Source organism: Periophthalmus magnuspinnatus, chromosome 19 (genome assembly GCF_009829125.3).
Source record: "Periophthalmus magnuspinnatus isolate fPerMag1 chromosome 19, fPerMag1.2.pri, whole genome shotgun sequence".
Classification (NCBI taxonomy): domain Eukaryota; kingdom Metazoa; phylum Chordata; class Actinopteri; order Gobiiformes; family Gobiidae; genus Periophthalmus; species Periophthalmus magnuspinnatus.
The window spans coordinates 8,392,047-8,409,924 of NC_047144.1; the positions used below are offsets into that span (position 1 = coordinate 8,392,047).

At 39.2% G+C, this 17,878-nt stretch overlaps 1 protein-coding gene across 1 annotated transcript in view; it reads right to left on the minus strand.

Moving 5' to 3' along the window:
- Nucleotides 1-17,878, minus strand: part of nrg3b (neuregulin 3b) — a 334,276-nt gene that overhangs the window by 48,739 nt on the left and 267,659 nt on the right. Inside the window, exons 3-4 of the mRNA XM_033985213.2 lie at nt 12,469-12,542; nt 1,913-1,939 (exon numbers count right to left, since the gene is read on the minus strand). Coding sequence (XP_033841104.1) covers nt 1,913-1,939; nt 12,469-12,542 — 101 coding nt within the window. The remainder of the gene's footprint in view (nt 1-1,912; nt 1,940-12,468; nt 12,543-17,878) is intronic.

Here is a 17,878-nt window from a genome sequence, read left to right on the forward strand (position 1 = left end):
GCAGGCTCAGTGGAAAAACTTCACAGCGTGTGGTATAGGTTTTATACATGCACAAAAAGAGGCTGTCTTGCTTACACAGAGCTCAGATAATGGGAAAACAGTGTGAATGTGTGCTATTGTGATCCGTACAGTCCCAGAGGCTAAACAACTGTATGCACTTAATAAGGAAAGAGGGACATATTTACAGCACAGCAGGCTAAAAGCGCCAGAAACTATAATCCGGGGTTATTATTGTAGTATTCGAAATTAACCCTTTGAAGTCAATGATGTTTTAATGTGGTTATCTTATTCAAAAGAGGGAATCGATAGTAGACAAAATCAATACGGAATGAATTTAGAAGAACAACATTAGCTTTTATGACTTTTTGTGCTGTTGGATATTGGCGTCATCCACAGATTTTTATGATCTTGAAAACAATTGTGTTTTTATGGTGTGTGGAAATTGCTCAAGCGTAATGGTACATGTTCAATTTCAATGTCTACAGCTGTCTACTTTGCAAAAAACATATTCATGGATAAAACCTTGGGATATCATGTTTTTGAAATTAAGAGAATCTTGAAAATGAAAGTTTAATTACATCGTTGACCAGTTTTATATTGGTTAAGATTGTATTTTGTTGTCCTCTAAACTTCACAAAGCTATTCAATCGATGCTTATTACTGGGGTTTGGGTTCCCTGTCATTGGCACAATTTTGGGGCCTTTTGACCATTCAAAAGATTTGTTTTTAAACTGCTGATTGGCATGGTAACGGTCCAAATGTTTCATCACTCTGAAATCCATGAACGCTGCTACCTTTAAAACCACTGACTGAAAAATCGAATACCTGGGGAGAAACATGTTGCTCCATTATAACATTAATACCAAACATGTTTCTAGAAAACTCAGAAGGAGGCATTATTGATCTATATTTTACCATCTAAATAACATAAATCAAAGGTATACCGTCTAAACCAGACTTGGAGAGACGTATCGTATGCATTTGTCTCCAGTAGGTTAGACTATGGTAACGTCCTGCTCACTGGCCTCTCCGAGCGTTAACACAGCTGCAGTACATCCAGAACTCTGCTGCTCGGGCCTGACTAGAACCAGGAAGTACGAGCACCTGAGCTAAAGCAGCTCTGTTTGTGTACAAGTCTCTGCATGGCCTGACACCAAAGTACATGTTAGTGCCATATGAACCATCTCTCACTCTGAGGACTTCAGGGACCGGCCTCCTGCTGGTGCCAGAGTCAGGACTAAACATGGAGAATCAGTATTTCAGTTTTATGCAGCTTCCTGAAGATGTGAGACAGGCCTCTACTTTGACAATGTTTAAATAAAGGTTCAAAACGGTCCTGTTTAGCTGTGCATGTGACAAAAAGGTCTGTTTTTCTGCACTCTTCTCTTTTAAAGTTATTTTTATGTTCTTTATTATGCTTTTATTTGTTTGTATTGTGTTTTAATGTCTTTCTCATTCTGTAAAGCACTTTGAATTACTTTGTATAAGAGTTGCGCTACACAAATAAACTTGCCTTGCTTATATTAATGAAAAGCAACAACACCTTTTACCAATGCAATTTAAAATACATCAAAGTCACCTCCTGAGAATTGTTTTCGTCTTATATTTCAGACATTGCTCCAGTGCTAAATGAACCTTTCAAAATAAAAGCTGATTTATCTTCTCTACACTGGGCTACCTATTAAACCCCAGACCTCCTATCTGTCTCCATTGCCCTCCCTCCCTCTGTTCTTCATTCTTCATGCAGACAGAATACACCTAATTCACCAACCACAGTGTTTCCATGGCGACGGGCTCACATTCATTTTCCAAGGTGAGCGCTGTTGTTGTTCTAGCATGTCCATTTGTGTATTCGCTATCTACGTTGTACTTTGCTGTTAGAGAGAGACAACTCCAAGTCAATAGAACTTACCCATGAACTCTATGCCAAGTTCATCCGCTGTTTCCGATGCGTCCCGGGCAGCAATGGGAGAAAAAAAAGGGAATAAAAGGGAAGACAAAGCAGTTAGAAAATGGTTAACCTCAAGGAGACAGACAAAGTTACACAGACGTCTTCTTGACATGACCAGCTGGTGAGTCACCTGGCAATTTATGTTGGGTTTTTTTTAGCAATTTTCTTGTGTTATAGTCTATTGAAAACCTGATCTAGTATAGTCGCTCTTTTGAAAGCAGAATTCAAATAACAAGAAGAGTGGAGCTGTGGAAAAGGCGAAAGAATAAAGAGTGCAATATGTATGTAGTAGCTGTTTAATGTTACTCAGGGTGGGATCCATGGTTACTACAGCTGGTACTACTCCTCTGGCATAAAAAATAATCTGAACATTCTCACAATTGCTTTTAAATAGTGTTATTTTGAACGTGCAGGGTACAGCCATCGTAATACTTTACTCTAAAAGTGCAGTATGTAACTTTTGGAGTGTCACCCACTTGTTTGTCTCCTTGGAAATGTAACTGCTTAACTTGGAATATCCCACTGTTTGGCCTTAAACGTATTTTTCTCCATGGAGACAAGAAGGTTACAGGTCATGTCCAACCACGGTAATATTATTATAATTATAGTATTTTATAAAAGGACATTTCTGACAAAGCAAATACAACTCCAATGAAACAAACAGGGAGCAGAAAAGTTACATACTCTTTATTCATTCATAGTGTAACATAAATACACCAACATTAGAGATAAAGCTTAGAAAATGTGTTGGTTGGCTGTTCGGATCCCGCTCTCGATTCGATATAAACATCATTGATTGGTGTTGGCGGTGCTCGTCGAAGTAAAAGTACACTCAAAAGTACACACTTAACACTTCCATCAAAGCATCCCAGGGAATCTAAGCACATTCCACCTCCGTGTTCTCTATCTCTCTATTAGCGTTTTTTTTAGATGCAGCGTGCACATACGAAAGACGGAGAAGAGCACATTAGAGACATGAAAACAACAGTTTGAAAAACGACACACGGCGTGGCTTTGTGTCATGGGCTTGGCTTTGCACAGGGCCTTTGTATTGATCCACACTCTGGGCCTCGTGGTAATCGTACTCCTCTTTTTTTCCGTAGATTTCGATTCACCACACGCATTTCTCCCTTTACTTGCACGGAGAACACCTTCATGTATTTAGCTACCCGCCCCTCCCTCTACCGTAAGTCTTGTAGCTGGGGAAAACAGATAAAGCAGAAGGGCTTGTGCTGGTTCCAGCCCGGCAGCAGCCCCCTTTTGCATGTCACTGTAATGTCATCTAAATTAAAATGAAACTCTCTCCAGTAATTGCTTTTCTGACAGAGGTGATGGTGGTTTTAAATAGAATGTGGTCTGCCAAGCCCTTTGCAGATTAGACAGGGCTGCTCTTGAAACATTTTTGAACAAAGATATAATAGAAGTTTGAATCTCGACCTGCCGTAAGTTGGACAAATGGTTAGAGCATTAGTGTTATATGCATTAAAGAGAGGTATATTCTGACTATGTTATAAGTTGTATTATGCAACTTTTATAGAGTTAGAGCCACTAGATGTTATTGCTTTGCCTGGAATGTAAAACTTATCTATCTCTGTGGAGACAAGTTGATGAAGCTACAAAGTCAAGTTACAGGTCAGATCTATTGAGTGGCGATTGTGCTTCATGGTAAGAATTCAAGTTTTTCAAGGTATTTTTGAGCAATAGAAACCTATAATTGAATAAATTAGAAGATAAACATATTTAATCCGATACTGTGGAATATTGCGTACAAAGTAATATCATCTTCGTGGAGGACCCTCAAAAAGAAAAGTCTGTAATTACAGTTTTTCAGTGCATTTCATAGACCGTATAAAGTCGACTAAGTGAGTGTGACGTCACCCATAGCGTTTGGTTCCAGTCAAATGAAGCTCATCGAGGCTAGAGCAGTTATAGGGGCCAATTTGGACCTAAATTCCATATTAGGAATTCCGAGTATCGTAGCAACCAAAGAGCCAGTGCAGAGTGAGTTTGATGAAGGTAATGTCCCTTCCCACTCACACTGCTGGTTTAGTACAGACCGGGCGCTTAGCAACGCTGTCAGTCAAACCTGTTGCTAACACTAGCGGGAATGACCTCAGGAAAAGAAGGTGCCTGATTTGTTTATTATTAATGTTCATATCTAGATGTACAGACACAATAGCAGAATAAACACACCAGGATCATGTAGAGATCATGGTTAAGATGAACATTTTAAGACCAAAACGACGAGACTCATTGCAGCAGTGACAATGTTTGTAAGGTGAATTCGAGCCAAAGTCAATGAAGCTGGACGCACGCCCATGATCACTTCCTATTTGGAATGTGACAGCTAGCAGGTTAGCTACGTCCATTTATATATGCATTTATATTTTTGACTATCACGACTACTATTTATTTATTTTTTTGTCATATTGCACTGGATTCATATGGTGAAGTTACCTTTCATAATTCATTCCGTCCCGAGTGGTGGTGAGCTACTGTCCCTGGCCCTCACTGACAAGAGACAGTTGCCAATATGCACAGCCAATGGCCTCTCCGATCACTGCCAAAAGCTCATCGACACACACCATAACCATACAACGACAGTATAAGCTGCCTGGAGCCGGGATTGATGCGTATACTTCACAGACCATGGGGGAAAAATATGTCAAAATAAGTTATCATTCTCACCTTGGACTCTCTGCGTGCATTTAAGTGAGTTCTGTAACAATCCTTTAAAGGACCCTTATGTTTAGGCTAAGTTCTTCTCTCAAACAGAAAACACTCTGCTCCACTTTGTGATGTCATGTGGTAATACAGGAAGTACTCAACTGTGTTTTTAAACTCCATACACCTTCATTAGAATCATTTGTATAATTTCACCTCTGAAATTTACAAAAAACTAAAGGTAAAAGGAGCTGTTAACTTGAAAAGTACAACTTCATGACATCACAATGTGGAACGGAGCATTCTGACATTTGGAGATGTACACAGACTAACAATAAATGATTACTCAGACATGTGTGAATGAAACAAAACACAACTCCAGGCATGTTTTTGAGGAGGTATTAACATTGGAACATGGGTTAAAGTTCACAAGAGTCCATTTTGTGTAGTATAGAACCTTTAATACAACTTATCACATGCAAAACTACATAAAATGTCTTATTTAGCTCCAATACAGAGTGCCATTCGCTGTCGAAATGCAGAACGGGTTTTAATGAGCAGAGGGAATTCCATCATTACAGCAATAACCGGAGAATAATCTATCTAATTGAATCAGTCAATTATGTGTGGCAGGTATGTTTACACAAGGAAGCTTATGTCAAACAAAGTATACACACAGTTACAGCTTTACGTAGCATGGCCTCAAGGTTTATTAACAAATGTCAAATTTTATGACTACTTCCTAATGATCCTCAGACAGTCTCACAGCAACTGAAAACTAATGGGGTCAAAATATAATGAGCAATCTGGCAATAAAAGCAAGGTTAAGATGTGCATCTGTGACACTAGACAATGATGTATGTAGAAAACAAATCACAAATGTGTGTTTGAAAGTACAGTTGGGGTTCAGGAAGAAGTAAAAAGTATAGAGTTTGTTTTGCGTCATCAACTTGAAAATGTATAATAATTTAATAGATGCATCGGTTTAAAAAAAAAAAAAACGAAACAAAAAAGACTTTGAAACTGCTAGTTGCAAAGACCTTGCAGATCGTTTGTCTATTTCTATACCACTGTCCCCTGCAGTTGACCCATCCTTGAACCATAGACTTGAACCGTAGACTGTATATGGACATAGCTAATCCCGCTCCATTGACTCTGGCTCTAATTCACTTTCTATTGAAAAACTGTCACACCTCTTTCTGTAACTGCTGCTGTCAGACTTGTCATTTTCGTCTTAAAATGTTCGTATTAATCTGCGCTACACGATCCTGATGTGGCTATTTAGTCAGTTACTTAGATATGAACATTAATAACACACACGAGGTGCATTAGCTAGCATTAGCAACAGATTTGATTGACAGTGTTGCTAAGTGCCAGCTCCCTGCTAAACTAATGGGGCGTTACCTTCAACAGCCTCACTTCTGATTGGCTCTTTGGTTGCTATGATACTGTCGCAGTCAAAATTTCAAATATGGAACTTGGCTCTAAATTGGTCCCTATAACTGCTCGCCTCGATGAGCTTCATTTGACTGGAACTGAACGCTATGGATGAAGTCACACTCGTTCAGTTTACTTCTTCACACAGTATGTCTTTTGGCAGCCTGTAAGAATCATCGCTCATGCAGGGACCCATCTCCAGATTTTGAGCAAGGATCTTAGAATAGGAACTTTATTTGTCCATTCTAGGTTAAAAATGTGAAAATTGCAACCTGACTAATTTAGACATAATCATTCGCAACTTTTCCAGACACTAAATACAACAATTTGAGTGGAGGATTAAATAATGCTGTGAAAAGTTTTAGACTGATGAGGGTAACCTGGAGTGTCCAGAAAGTTTCCCTTTAAATCCAAATAGAGAACATGCAGAAAGGCCCAGTGTGCTCCAGGAATCAATAACAGGATCTTCTTGCTGTGAGGCGAGACTGCTGCTGCTACATTGCAAAACTTTCCAAAATCCAAGAATCAAAGACAAATCAAAGACAAATTCTACACGTATTAGTTTCATATATTCATTTCATTTATCTGTGAATAGGCACTGGTAACATTCCATACTTCCTTTTCTTTCCCTCTCTTCCCTCTCTTACTTATTTTCACCTATTATATAATTTTAGAATTTCTATCCTTTTGCTCCTTTATGTCTTCCGGGGAACCTATAGATCTATAGGTAGAGGCATAGACTTAGCACATAACTGCAAATGATGCTATTTACTGCAGCCCGTTTGCAACAATGAAGCAGGTACTACTAAACAAGAGTTAGAAAGAACGTAATCTGTAATCTACGTTTTCACCCGACCTAAAAGAAGCAGGCGTATCTTAAAAATGCGCAGTGGAATAGTTTTTGGATCCCATACTTTTACTCCGGTACTTCAGTAATATGTTGTTTAAAGTAAGAGTACTTTTATAAATAGTTTTGGTTACCCTTCCCACTGAAGCTCTATCCTTTGAAAATATCGGATTACTACTACTCTTACTTGGGCCGTAGTTTCCCCAAATACTGTTGTATGTCATTTTTGGACCACTACTTTTGTTACTTCTACTTGAGCAATAGTATTTTTAAGTAACGTCGCACCTACTTCAGTAAAATGCTTGGCTACTCAACCCATCTCTGATCTTTGTATGGCTAGCCAATATCCTGTCTGCTAGCGATTTACTCCAGGCCGGAAACAATTGGGAGGTAAATAGTTAGAATTATCGCTTCCTCACTTCTCTTGCTTTTCTTAAATCAGCTGGGTAAATCTAAGTTGCCTCGCTGTCTAAGGTATCCACTGGCCCCAAAAGAAGACTATTAGCAGCATGTCCTAAACTCTTGTTCCTTTGTCGAGAACCAACCAAATTGCCTTTCTACACACTCCCTTGCCTCCAATTAAGCAGCCGGCTATTCCCCAGACCGTAGCAACCAAAATCCCACGAACCTTCACCACCGCATTTCCTGAGTTTGTAGCAGTCTACCTGAAGTACCTTTTTTTTTCTATATCTATTTTATTTCTCATTTTTTTTCAAGAACGTCTGACGGTGTTTGAAGCCCAGGTTGTTGTGCGAGGCGGCTCCGATTGCTCTCTTGAGTGGCTTCTTTGTGGCCGGTCAATAGCAAGACAAAGGATGAGGGGGCCGATGGATGATTTGTGATTGCAAGGTGCATGAGAATTGATTTTTGGAAAGGAAAAATGGCCATGAGAAAGAGGTCCGCCCTGGGGTGTGCTTTGTCACCCATAATGGCGCACAACATGGAATTTACAGTGCAACATGACAAAATGGAAAAGTCTATGTGTTTCAGTGAATGTTACGCACTTAAGCACGCAAACATGATTCCTTTTCAGTGTTTTTTCATATCCTTTTGCGCTGTCTTTTAAAAGCGTTTGTCTCTTATGGGGTCAGTTAATAAAAATCCATTCTTTGGCATAGGATTGATTGCAGATGGTGTTCCTAGAATAAACAACAAACCCGTCCAGGATTGTTGCATCTCATTAATTTTGATGAGGTAGAAAAATAAAAACATGGATTCTGCGTTTGTAGGCTGTGCAGACATATGCTTGTTTATATAGTTCATTCATTTCTTATTTTTGTTTAATCAGTGTATAACTCAGTATACTCTACATACATTATATTCAGTATCATGCCCATAAAATAAAAGTACATAGAACCTCCAAATACAGCACTTTAATGGACACTCATCTATAAAACTAATACAGCATGTTACTGCACATTTACATCATAATGAAAAAAAAATCACAAAACTCCTGACTTATAAAAGAGAAGTAGCTTGTTTTAGCTGATTGCACAAACTAAGCAATATTCCCAAAGAGTAGTTCTTGTATGTGGTCTATTGTACATATAAGTGGTCCTTTGATTGGATGTACTTTCTCTCTGAGTGAACATGGCCTGCAAATGTTTTCCTTTGCACATGAACTTAGCCGTGTACAATCCACCAAGTGATATAATTTTAAACTATTTGATTGGACAAACAATATTAGTTTAACCTTTATATTGTAGTTACTTTGTTACTTACTAAAACTTGATACAAGTTCATATGTTTTTTTGTAATACCGGGGCGTTTCTAGCTTGTTGAGGTCCTATGATGTTTTATTTCAAGCTACTTATGAAAGATTCCTAGTAACCCATGGCTTATATTTCACAGTGCTGGTCTGAAAATACATAGTTGAAGATTGCGTAACAATACTTCTATACAATACTGAGTGGACTCCCCTAATGGTTTGTGGGGCCTGTACATGTGCATGTCACTTTTGACTCGAAACAGCTTTGCTTATTGAAATTGAGAGAGCTAAAAATGCAAATAGAATGAATAGAATACTGAGAGATACATCTTTTTGTGGTACTGCAAAAGTGATTTTTTGGGTGCATGCCATTACATGATTTGGCGTTGAAAAGTGGGATAATTTTCCAAACCCTTATAATCTGGGTAAACATTGGCTCTCTTCCAACGCTGATCAAATGGGCTTAATTGTATTGATATTTATCTTCACCAGGATGCTTCATGTCTTATGTAATATGCACAACTTTAGCCAAAAGATTGAAAATGTGAAGGTTTAGACCATAGTTTTAAAGTTAAAGAATATTTAGCAGTTTCTAAGCATCCATTTTTGCGGTGAGCAGGGTTGTCTGTCCACAGATCTGACCTGTAACTGTGGAAAATTCCATGCAAATAATAATATATCCATGGAAGCAAGCAGGTGGCAGACCCTAAACCAGAAAAGTTACACCGTGTGCCTTTAAGAAGGAATGAGAAACATGCACGATTTGAAGAATGAGATGAAATTGATAGCAATCCACAATAAACATACAAGATTTAACCCACAACCTCTAAATGCGACACGGGCACATTTACCACAATCACAGAGTATAATAGTGAACATAAATTATAGAGTTGAATACAATTATGTAGAGAGCACACAAACCGGGACAGATTATTCCCTGTGGCACTGCCTAAAGGGAGCAACACGAGAAGCTGTCCCCATGGTAAGGAAATGTGCTAACCCATACATTTATTATACAGTACGTAATGCATTTCTATTTCATTTAAATACTAAAGCAGATCTTATTTCACCCCACCATCACCGTCAGATCCGTGTGTGCGTTTGAAGTATAATGTGCTTATATTGTCAATAAACCCAAAGCTGTTTTTAAGTTGAGTTTATAATGAGTTTATACAATCTGTGGAGACAAAAAACTACTTTAACGGTGCTCTATGTGACTTTTTCAGATGAGGGTTCAGGTGTTTTATTGATTAACATTTTTTTGTGGAGAAATTTGACTTGGAGCAGGGGTCAGTAGCGTTAGCATACAGACATGACCTGACATAACAAAAAACAAAAAGAACTGGACAATACACAATCACTCAGGCTTCACACGTCTGCACAATCAGTCCATGTTGTTAATCAATTTTATGGTCTGGGGAACGAAAGAGTTTTTATACCTGTTATTCTTAGATCAAGGAACTCTATATCTCCTCCCAGGCTGCAGGAGCTCAGAGTGAGTGTTGAGCACATGAGAGGGATCACTCATGATCTTCAGAGCCTACACCGGGGGGGGGGGGGAGTACACCGCCCGCTTGTCTAAATTCTTTTGATTTACCTAGAATGTTCCACAGTTCCACTATCTTCCATGTATTTACCTTTATTTAACCAGAATAGTCCCACTGAGATCAGAATGTGTGCCAGAGGGATGTTTTTAGTGGTACGAGAAACTGGTGTACCTGGAAAAAACCTACACAGACATGAGGAGAACATGCAAACTCAACACAAAAAACAAATCAGAACACAGAATTAAACCCACAACCTTCTGGCTGCACCACAATGCACCTCCCTCATTTGTTTATTCAATCACAGTTGAAAACTTGCATTCTTACAGTGAGTGGGCTTTCCTCTCCACAGATCTGACCTGGTGGCATTACCTGCTTGTTTCCATGGAGAGAGAGAAGCTTAATGCCATATTATGTAAAGTAGTAATATCCTCAATGACACAGGTGACAAACACGGTTACACGGTGCATCTTTAACATGTGTCATATGGCCAAATGTGTAGTACTTACTTATTTACTTATTAGTACTTATTAGAATGACATAACATTGTACTAATATGTGTAAGTACAAGATTTACACTTGTTGGGAAAGCTATTCAAAGTAAAACTGTTCATTCAGATTCCAGACACAAAACTGCTTGCTCTGAAGTATAAAATAATGAATCTTCAAACTCTCAGCGCAACATAATGATACTCAATTATTTAGAATTCGCCAAAAAAATAAAATAGAACACGAACAGCTAAAGTCTTCAATGTCTTTGGGAGATTGCATAAACCCCATACTGAAACCAAATGGGAGAAGGAGACCTGCTTCCAAACACTACCCTGCGACCCCATTATTTTAGCGATAACATCAAGTCAACACGAGTGGAGTTTGGGTCTGACTCCTGGTGCGCAGAAGTCACTCTATAAGACTTAGTCAATTTGTAAAGTCGCAGTTCTCTTGGGAAGGGCTAGAGGCTCCAATTTCTCTTCTGCGTATACCCTTGGCTTTTGTTTTATTTTTTAACTACAAAACGCAACTGTCATGAGGATCCCGGGGAGCTTTGGGGGCCATGTTAACAAAAAGGAAGCAGATTTTTTGTAAGTGAGTTGCTCGAGGTGACGATCCAGATTAAAGGCCATAGTTCTTTCATTCATGTTATATTCATGGTCTGTGGATAGTTTCACCTGAGCGGAGATAATAATGGGAAACCAGCACTGCACTTTGTTTCATTGATCTAATATTTGTTCATGACTAAATTATAAGGCAGTGCTCATTAATTAATGTATAGCTGGAGGAGTTTTATGCAAGATTAAACCAGAATTTGAGGTGTAGTGAGGAATACTGCACCAATTGGAGGATGCATATTTTGGTGCTCATCTAAATTACTTATACATTTTTATTACTGAATATTTCAAAATTTGTCTACTGCGTACTGCGTCATTTTAATGAAAAATAACTACAGGGGCGACTTTAGCGAGGACACATACATACATTTTATATGCCTTTTTAAAAATGCAAGTGCACTGACAACTCACTAACAACAATTAAATCACTGTGAAAATGTATTTTGGACTTATTATTATACTTATAGTACTTATTTCGGCAATGGGCAGTGAGTCAGTAGTGGTAGTAATAGTAGTAGTAAATGGTAAATGGTCATGTTTCCACTTTTGAGGCACTCTTACACACACTTTTACGCACACATTCATACACCGGTGCACGCAGACACTGAGGGCAAGGGGGGTTAAGTGTTTTGCCCAAGTACACAACGGCAGCATTCATCTGTGGGAGCTGGAATCGCACCTCCAACCTGTGAATCAGTGGATTTGACCGCTCTACCAATGATGTTTATGTCGAGAGCGGGATTCGAACCGGCAACCTTCGGATCAGTGCACATATGTTCAACTACTACTAGTACTGTCGCCTTAGTAGTAGTAGTAGTTGTATTTGTAGTACTCGTATCCCACACTGTTTATTCTGTACCAATTTGTTTATTACTGCCTGCAACTTTGTCAGCAATCAAATAGTACGTATAAATCCCAGTATGGAAACGATCTCTCCTTCGTTATGGTGGTCCCACTCTCTCGTCCAGCTCAATACTGTTTACATAATTTACACTCATATGCTTTAATGAACAAATAGTGTAGTGGAAAATTCTGATTTCAGTTCCCTTGGCCTCTTGGAGCTTACACATTTAGCAGCGATTATCTTAGAGTTGTGTTGTATTCTCACCCATCAGAGTTTGGGATTAAGGTAATTATTTTAAATCTCTGCAGATAAACACTGTAACACTATGCCGTGATAAAGAGGAGGAGAAAAAAAAAAAACCTACTTGGATCGGACAAGATAGCGTCCGTCTTGGGGACAAACTGGTCGCAGCGTAGTCCGTGGTATCCCTCTTTACACCTGCAAAGACACAAAAACAGCGAAGATTAGAAAAGTACAAGACTAGTGACTCAACTATCAGACTTCTCCGATAAGGGAAGTCGAGTACCGCGGGGGATTGTGGGTAAGAGCTTGGTGGAAGTAGATACGCTGAATTGTGGAGTAGGCGGGGCTAAGGGCTCCAGAGAAGATGGTTTTGGTGGGTCTTAGTAGCGTCTGCAGGCTCGCTGATAGCACATGATGGACAGGAATGCCAAGTCCCCCGTGGAAGTAAACAGTGGAATGGAAGACTTGGAAAATGCCGAAATACTATCCAGGCTGCAATAGTTGTTGGAACAAACTCTTGGCGGCGTCCATTTATGTGCAAATATTCCTGCAATGTTGATACCCATGGATCCCCAAACAACTGTCACAAACACGTCTCCGTAGAAACAATGACATTCGAAGATGTGCTGCAAAATGAGATTGAAATATTCTAAAATGTGGAACGCCTCCTTACGGTTCGAGCATTTAGGATTATGTTCAATAGATCTTCTGCATGGATTATACTTTAGATTCTTATATATAGTCCTCTATTTGTACATTGACAGTTTCCTGCAGATGGTGCTGTCTTCCCACTTGATGCAGTAAGACGACGGCGCCATCTGCAGTCTAACTTCTTCAGAACTGTATCCCAGGTGTGAGGAAGTTGGTATGCCCCCCCCCCTCATCCCGTTTGCAGTCTAGTAGGCGCATTTCCGGATCTCAGTGTCCTCCCTTTTCCAACAGCGGTACTTGTTGCTCTCTGTGTCCATGACCTTGACGTTGCCCCAATCCTTGAAACAGTTTTCCCTCTCGCCGTGGTCTGAGCAGAGTGCAGCCGAAACAGTCAAGGTATGAAATAAATAGAGGTCTGTACGTAAGAATCTAAAGTATAAGATTAGTAGAGTAGTGAACGTGAAGCGTGTTATTTCAGGTCAGATTTTGGCGCTGTTTTCCTACTTGAAGCAGTAGGACAACAGCGCCATTTGCAGTCTGACTTCTTCAGAACTGTATCATAGGTGTGAGAAAGTTGGTATGCCCCCCCTCATCCCGATTTGCAGTCTGGTGGGCGCGTTTCCGGATCTCGATGGCCTCCCTGATCAATCACCGGTACTTGTTGCTCTCTGTGCCTATGACCTTGTCCCAATCTTTTCCCTCTCGCAGTGGTCTGATACTGCGGATTTAATCAGAGTGCAGCCGAAACTGTCGACGTATGAGACAGAGGTGTGTACATAAGAATCTAAAGTATCGAACCAGTACAGTAGTAGGATGTTATTTCAGGTCATTGCTGTGAATCCACAAAGCTACGGAAGCGTTGGTCGGTCCAAAGCCAAAATCACCATAAGTTCAGTTTAATGATTATAGAAACATAAATACGCACAAAAAAATTAAATGAAAAATAAACACAATAAACTGAAACTAACTAACTAAACAAATAAAATCCTTCAAATCCTCCAAAAATTAGGAAATATTTATTTGTTGAAAAAGTAAAATTTCCTAAAAGTAAAAAACTTTTGACTGGTACTGTATGTTTAATTACATACATTCCAGTCAATGCAAATGATCCATATTGAGCAGGTGAAGCAGGTAAAAGAAATGTTTCCATATTTTCCGACCACTAAACCCTAACTAGACAAAGATTCCCTTGTGGATTTAAAACTATATACATAATAAAAAGAAAATCCAGAGCAAAACATCTATTTAAAGTATAAAACAGTGTTCTTCCCATTACAATTTCGCCAGTATTGTAGTTATTCTCTTATTCACGGTTTGAGCACATAGCTTAATGCCTTTCGATAGATTTTTATTGTTCCCAGTTCAAAGGGAATATTGGTGTTTTTATTTCTCTCGTTTTCACACAGAGGCCATACTGCGCGTGTCGAGGAGGCTGCTCTTTGAAGACTTGGGGAGACTATGGGGGGGATCGGCTTTGATGCGTCTGTCTCAACATAAACTGGAACATGAGTGAATGATATATCAGAGCGGCCCGGGCCTCCTCCCTGTAGACTGTCACATCCAGGACGTAGACCTCAAAGGGATTCATGCTCTTACATAGCTGTCAATATGTCCACAGAACATATTATACCACACAGATAAGAACAAAAAAAAAAGGTAGGGTAAGGTAGGATAAACCACAAATGCTTAAAAATATTGACCAAACAAACCCGAACTTCCCTGACTGTAGGAACTATTATTATGAAAATTAGCATATATTTAAAGTTGGCACAGTGTAACTTATAGAATGGTGGTGTTTTTTAGCTTAAAATGCATTTACTTTTATATTGTACTCATTAATTACAGGTGTTTTTATTGCTGAGAAAAAACCCCAAAACATTTATACTACGAGCGGGCCTCTATAGATCTGGTTTGCTTGTCTCCATGGCGATATGTGTACGCGACCAGTCAAAAGTTTGGACACACCCTCTTTTTTTTTTTTTTTTTGTTAGTAATTTAAAGTAAGATATATAGAATTATGTAGTAAAAAATATATATAACTTTACTAATAAGGATTTGAATATAAAACAAACAAGCAAAAAAAAAAAATAGCAGAGTTATTTACCAATTTTTTTTTTCTTTGCTACTGAATTCCATATATCTTACTTAATATATTTGGTGTCTTCCGTATGTGCATAAAGTAGTAGTAAAAGTAGTAGTAAGTAGTAAATATAAAGCAAAAAACACTGAATGAGCGGGTGTGTCCAAACAGTTGACAGTGTGTATGTTTAATGCCATACTGTGGAACATTCCAGTCAATGCAATAATATCTAATAATATATTGAAACAGGTGAAGCAGGTGAAGCACGCTCCATAAGAAAAGTTACATAATGCAACTTTAGAGTATTCAAGACAATAAGATGCATTTACGCTTGATTTCGAGGCTTGCCATTGCGAGACAGGACTAGTTCCTTGGCTGTGGTCTCTCAAAATTGTTCTGGTTTAATTTTCTTTCTAAAATGTATGCATGGATTATTGGTCTGGAGTCCGTCTTTTCTCTCTTCTTTCATCAGAGCCTTTCGTTCACCATTTTGGACAGTAGACAGAAAGCAATTCAAAGTATTTTCAACCTCCCCTTGTATTGCACATTCCTCTCAAGCTGCAGGGCATGATTGTTGAAAAGATAATTTTGGTTTATAACGCCGTTAAATCTCCTCTAACCGCACTTTAAAAATATGAAGCTCTCGTAACTGTTCATCTGACGAATGACAATCTACCTTTGAATTAAACCTTGAAAATGCCCAAATCCCATTAGGAAAAACATAAAACACAGCACTGCCATTCCCGGTAAACTGAATAACATTACGGCACACTGTGGAACGTTTCGGATAAAGTGTCCGTCCACTTCTGGGCGATGTTGTTCCTCTAAAATGTTCCGCAGTATGACATTAAACGCACCTATCACCACGGAGACACCAACAGATCTATAACCTGATTTCTGAACCGGAAATGTCACAAAGTTACCCGCTCGTATCAAGATGGCGTAAGATCAGGCTCCTAATTATTTTCCGCTATAAAATATAACCTTTACGCTTCGTTGGAAAACTAAATGGGCATAACACGCGAATGAAACCAAACTTGTTGCTTTGAGACAAAAATATCGAACAATATCTACGATTAGATATGTGCACGCCCAATGGAATACGCAAAAACAACATGGTGTAGTTTATGACGCGGGAAACGCAGTACCACAATGACTAATGCAAATAGATAGTATTAATTACAAAACCAATGGATGGCGCTGTATGAAGGAATGCAGCGAGGCCACGGGGAGCGAGGATTAAAGTAGGACTAATCCCCATAGAAAACACATGGAGGCATCTGACAGGAGATATTAAAATGGCATTAACTCTTTGACGTGTTATTAACATGCAAATGGGGCTGCAGTGAACAATAGGACCCCCCAAGACACTTATGTCATTGTGATTATTATGAGAGTCAACATGTTTGTATGGGTATGTTTCTTTTCGTTTGTGCAGTACAAAGAATAAGTGAAGTGATTAGCAGCTGCCAAAGAGCGGCATTCATGATCTACAATGTGATTCAATTGTTTCTGTTGACAAAAATTCAGCACAAGTTTATTAAAATCACTACAATTGAAGCTTTAAAAGACCTAGACATAAGCGTGAAATACTTGACTCTTTAGGTACTTTAATAGACTGCGGTGTTGATATTTTAAACCCAAGAATAGTTCAGTGGTTCGGAACTCACATTACATCTTTATGATTGCAAGATAGGGCTAAAATCTTGCTGCAGATCTGGGCTGATTTACATTTGATCAGTGTCATATATGGTCAGTGTTATGATGTCTATACATTTCCATTTTGTAAGAATACACTTTCCACTTACGAAGCTGGGACCCAAGACGGAAACTTAACCAAACATAAAGGAAAGGGAAAGCTAGTCTCTGATCTAATAGCTTGTCCAATTTCACTCTGTTTACAAGGGAACTATTTATTCCCTCCCTGCACACAAAGTACCCAGCATGCCCTCTCCACACCTGCTCAAATTTCAAGGGTAAACGTCCGTTCTTTCACAATACTTTAGTTCCTCTGCGTGTGTGCTAGCGTAGACCTCCCCTTGTTACCATTCTGCACCACCACCCAAAGGCATAAGGGCTGTCTGTTTACATCTTTCTTGTTTTTTTTTGTTTTTTTTTCTTATTTGTCTCAATCCCTCTGTCTATCTGTCTCCTCCTTTCCACTGATGTGATTTCAACCATCTTTCAGTGAGATGCTTCGTATTGTAATATGTCTTTTGCGAGAGTCATATACGCAAGAATGGGTGATAAACACTGTCAGATAATGACGTGATCGGAGTACATGTTTTTGTTTGCGTGCCCCCTATAGGCTAATACATCACCTCCTGCGCTTGTGTGCATGTTCACTGGTGTGTTTCAATGGGGAAAAAATGCCCTAAAGTGATCCAGATGTCAAGTATTGAGGGATATGACAGCGTAGTCTATATATCCTACAGCTAATTTGTGCATTACTGTATGGCGTATAGTATAGACTGGAGACTGGGAGCGAGCACGTTTCTGTTCACTGCTCTATAGACACACAGCTGCTATGGACACATGTTGAAGTGACTGTAGACAGTGTTGGGACTGGATGATGGCAGAAGGGAGGGGTGCGCTGCCTCAAAGCTAATCGTCATCCGGGTAGTTAATTAGCACAGGAAAAATAGGGGCTGGTAGCAGTATGAGGAGAGGGAGGAGGAGACATTAGAGGAGGAGACAGGGGAAGTCAATGAAACTTCATTTACCTCTGTGTATTCCCTATAGCGTAAGGCTTAACATGTGCTACAAGATCACAAGTGGGAATAAGCTTTTTAGAGTCTCG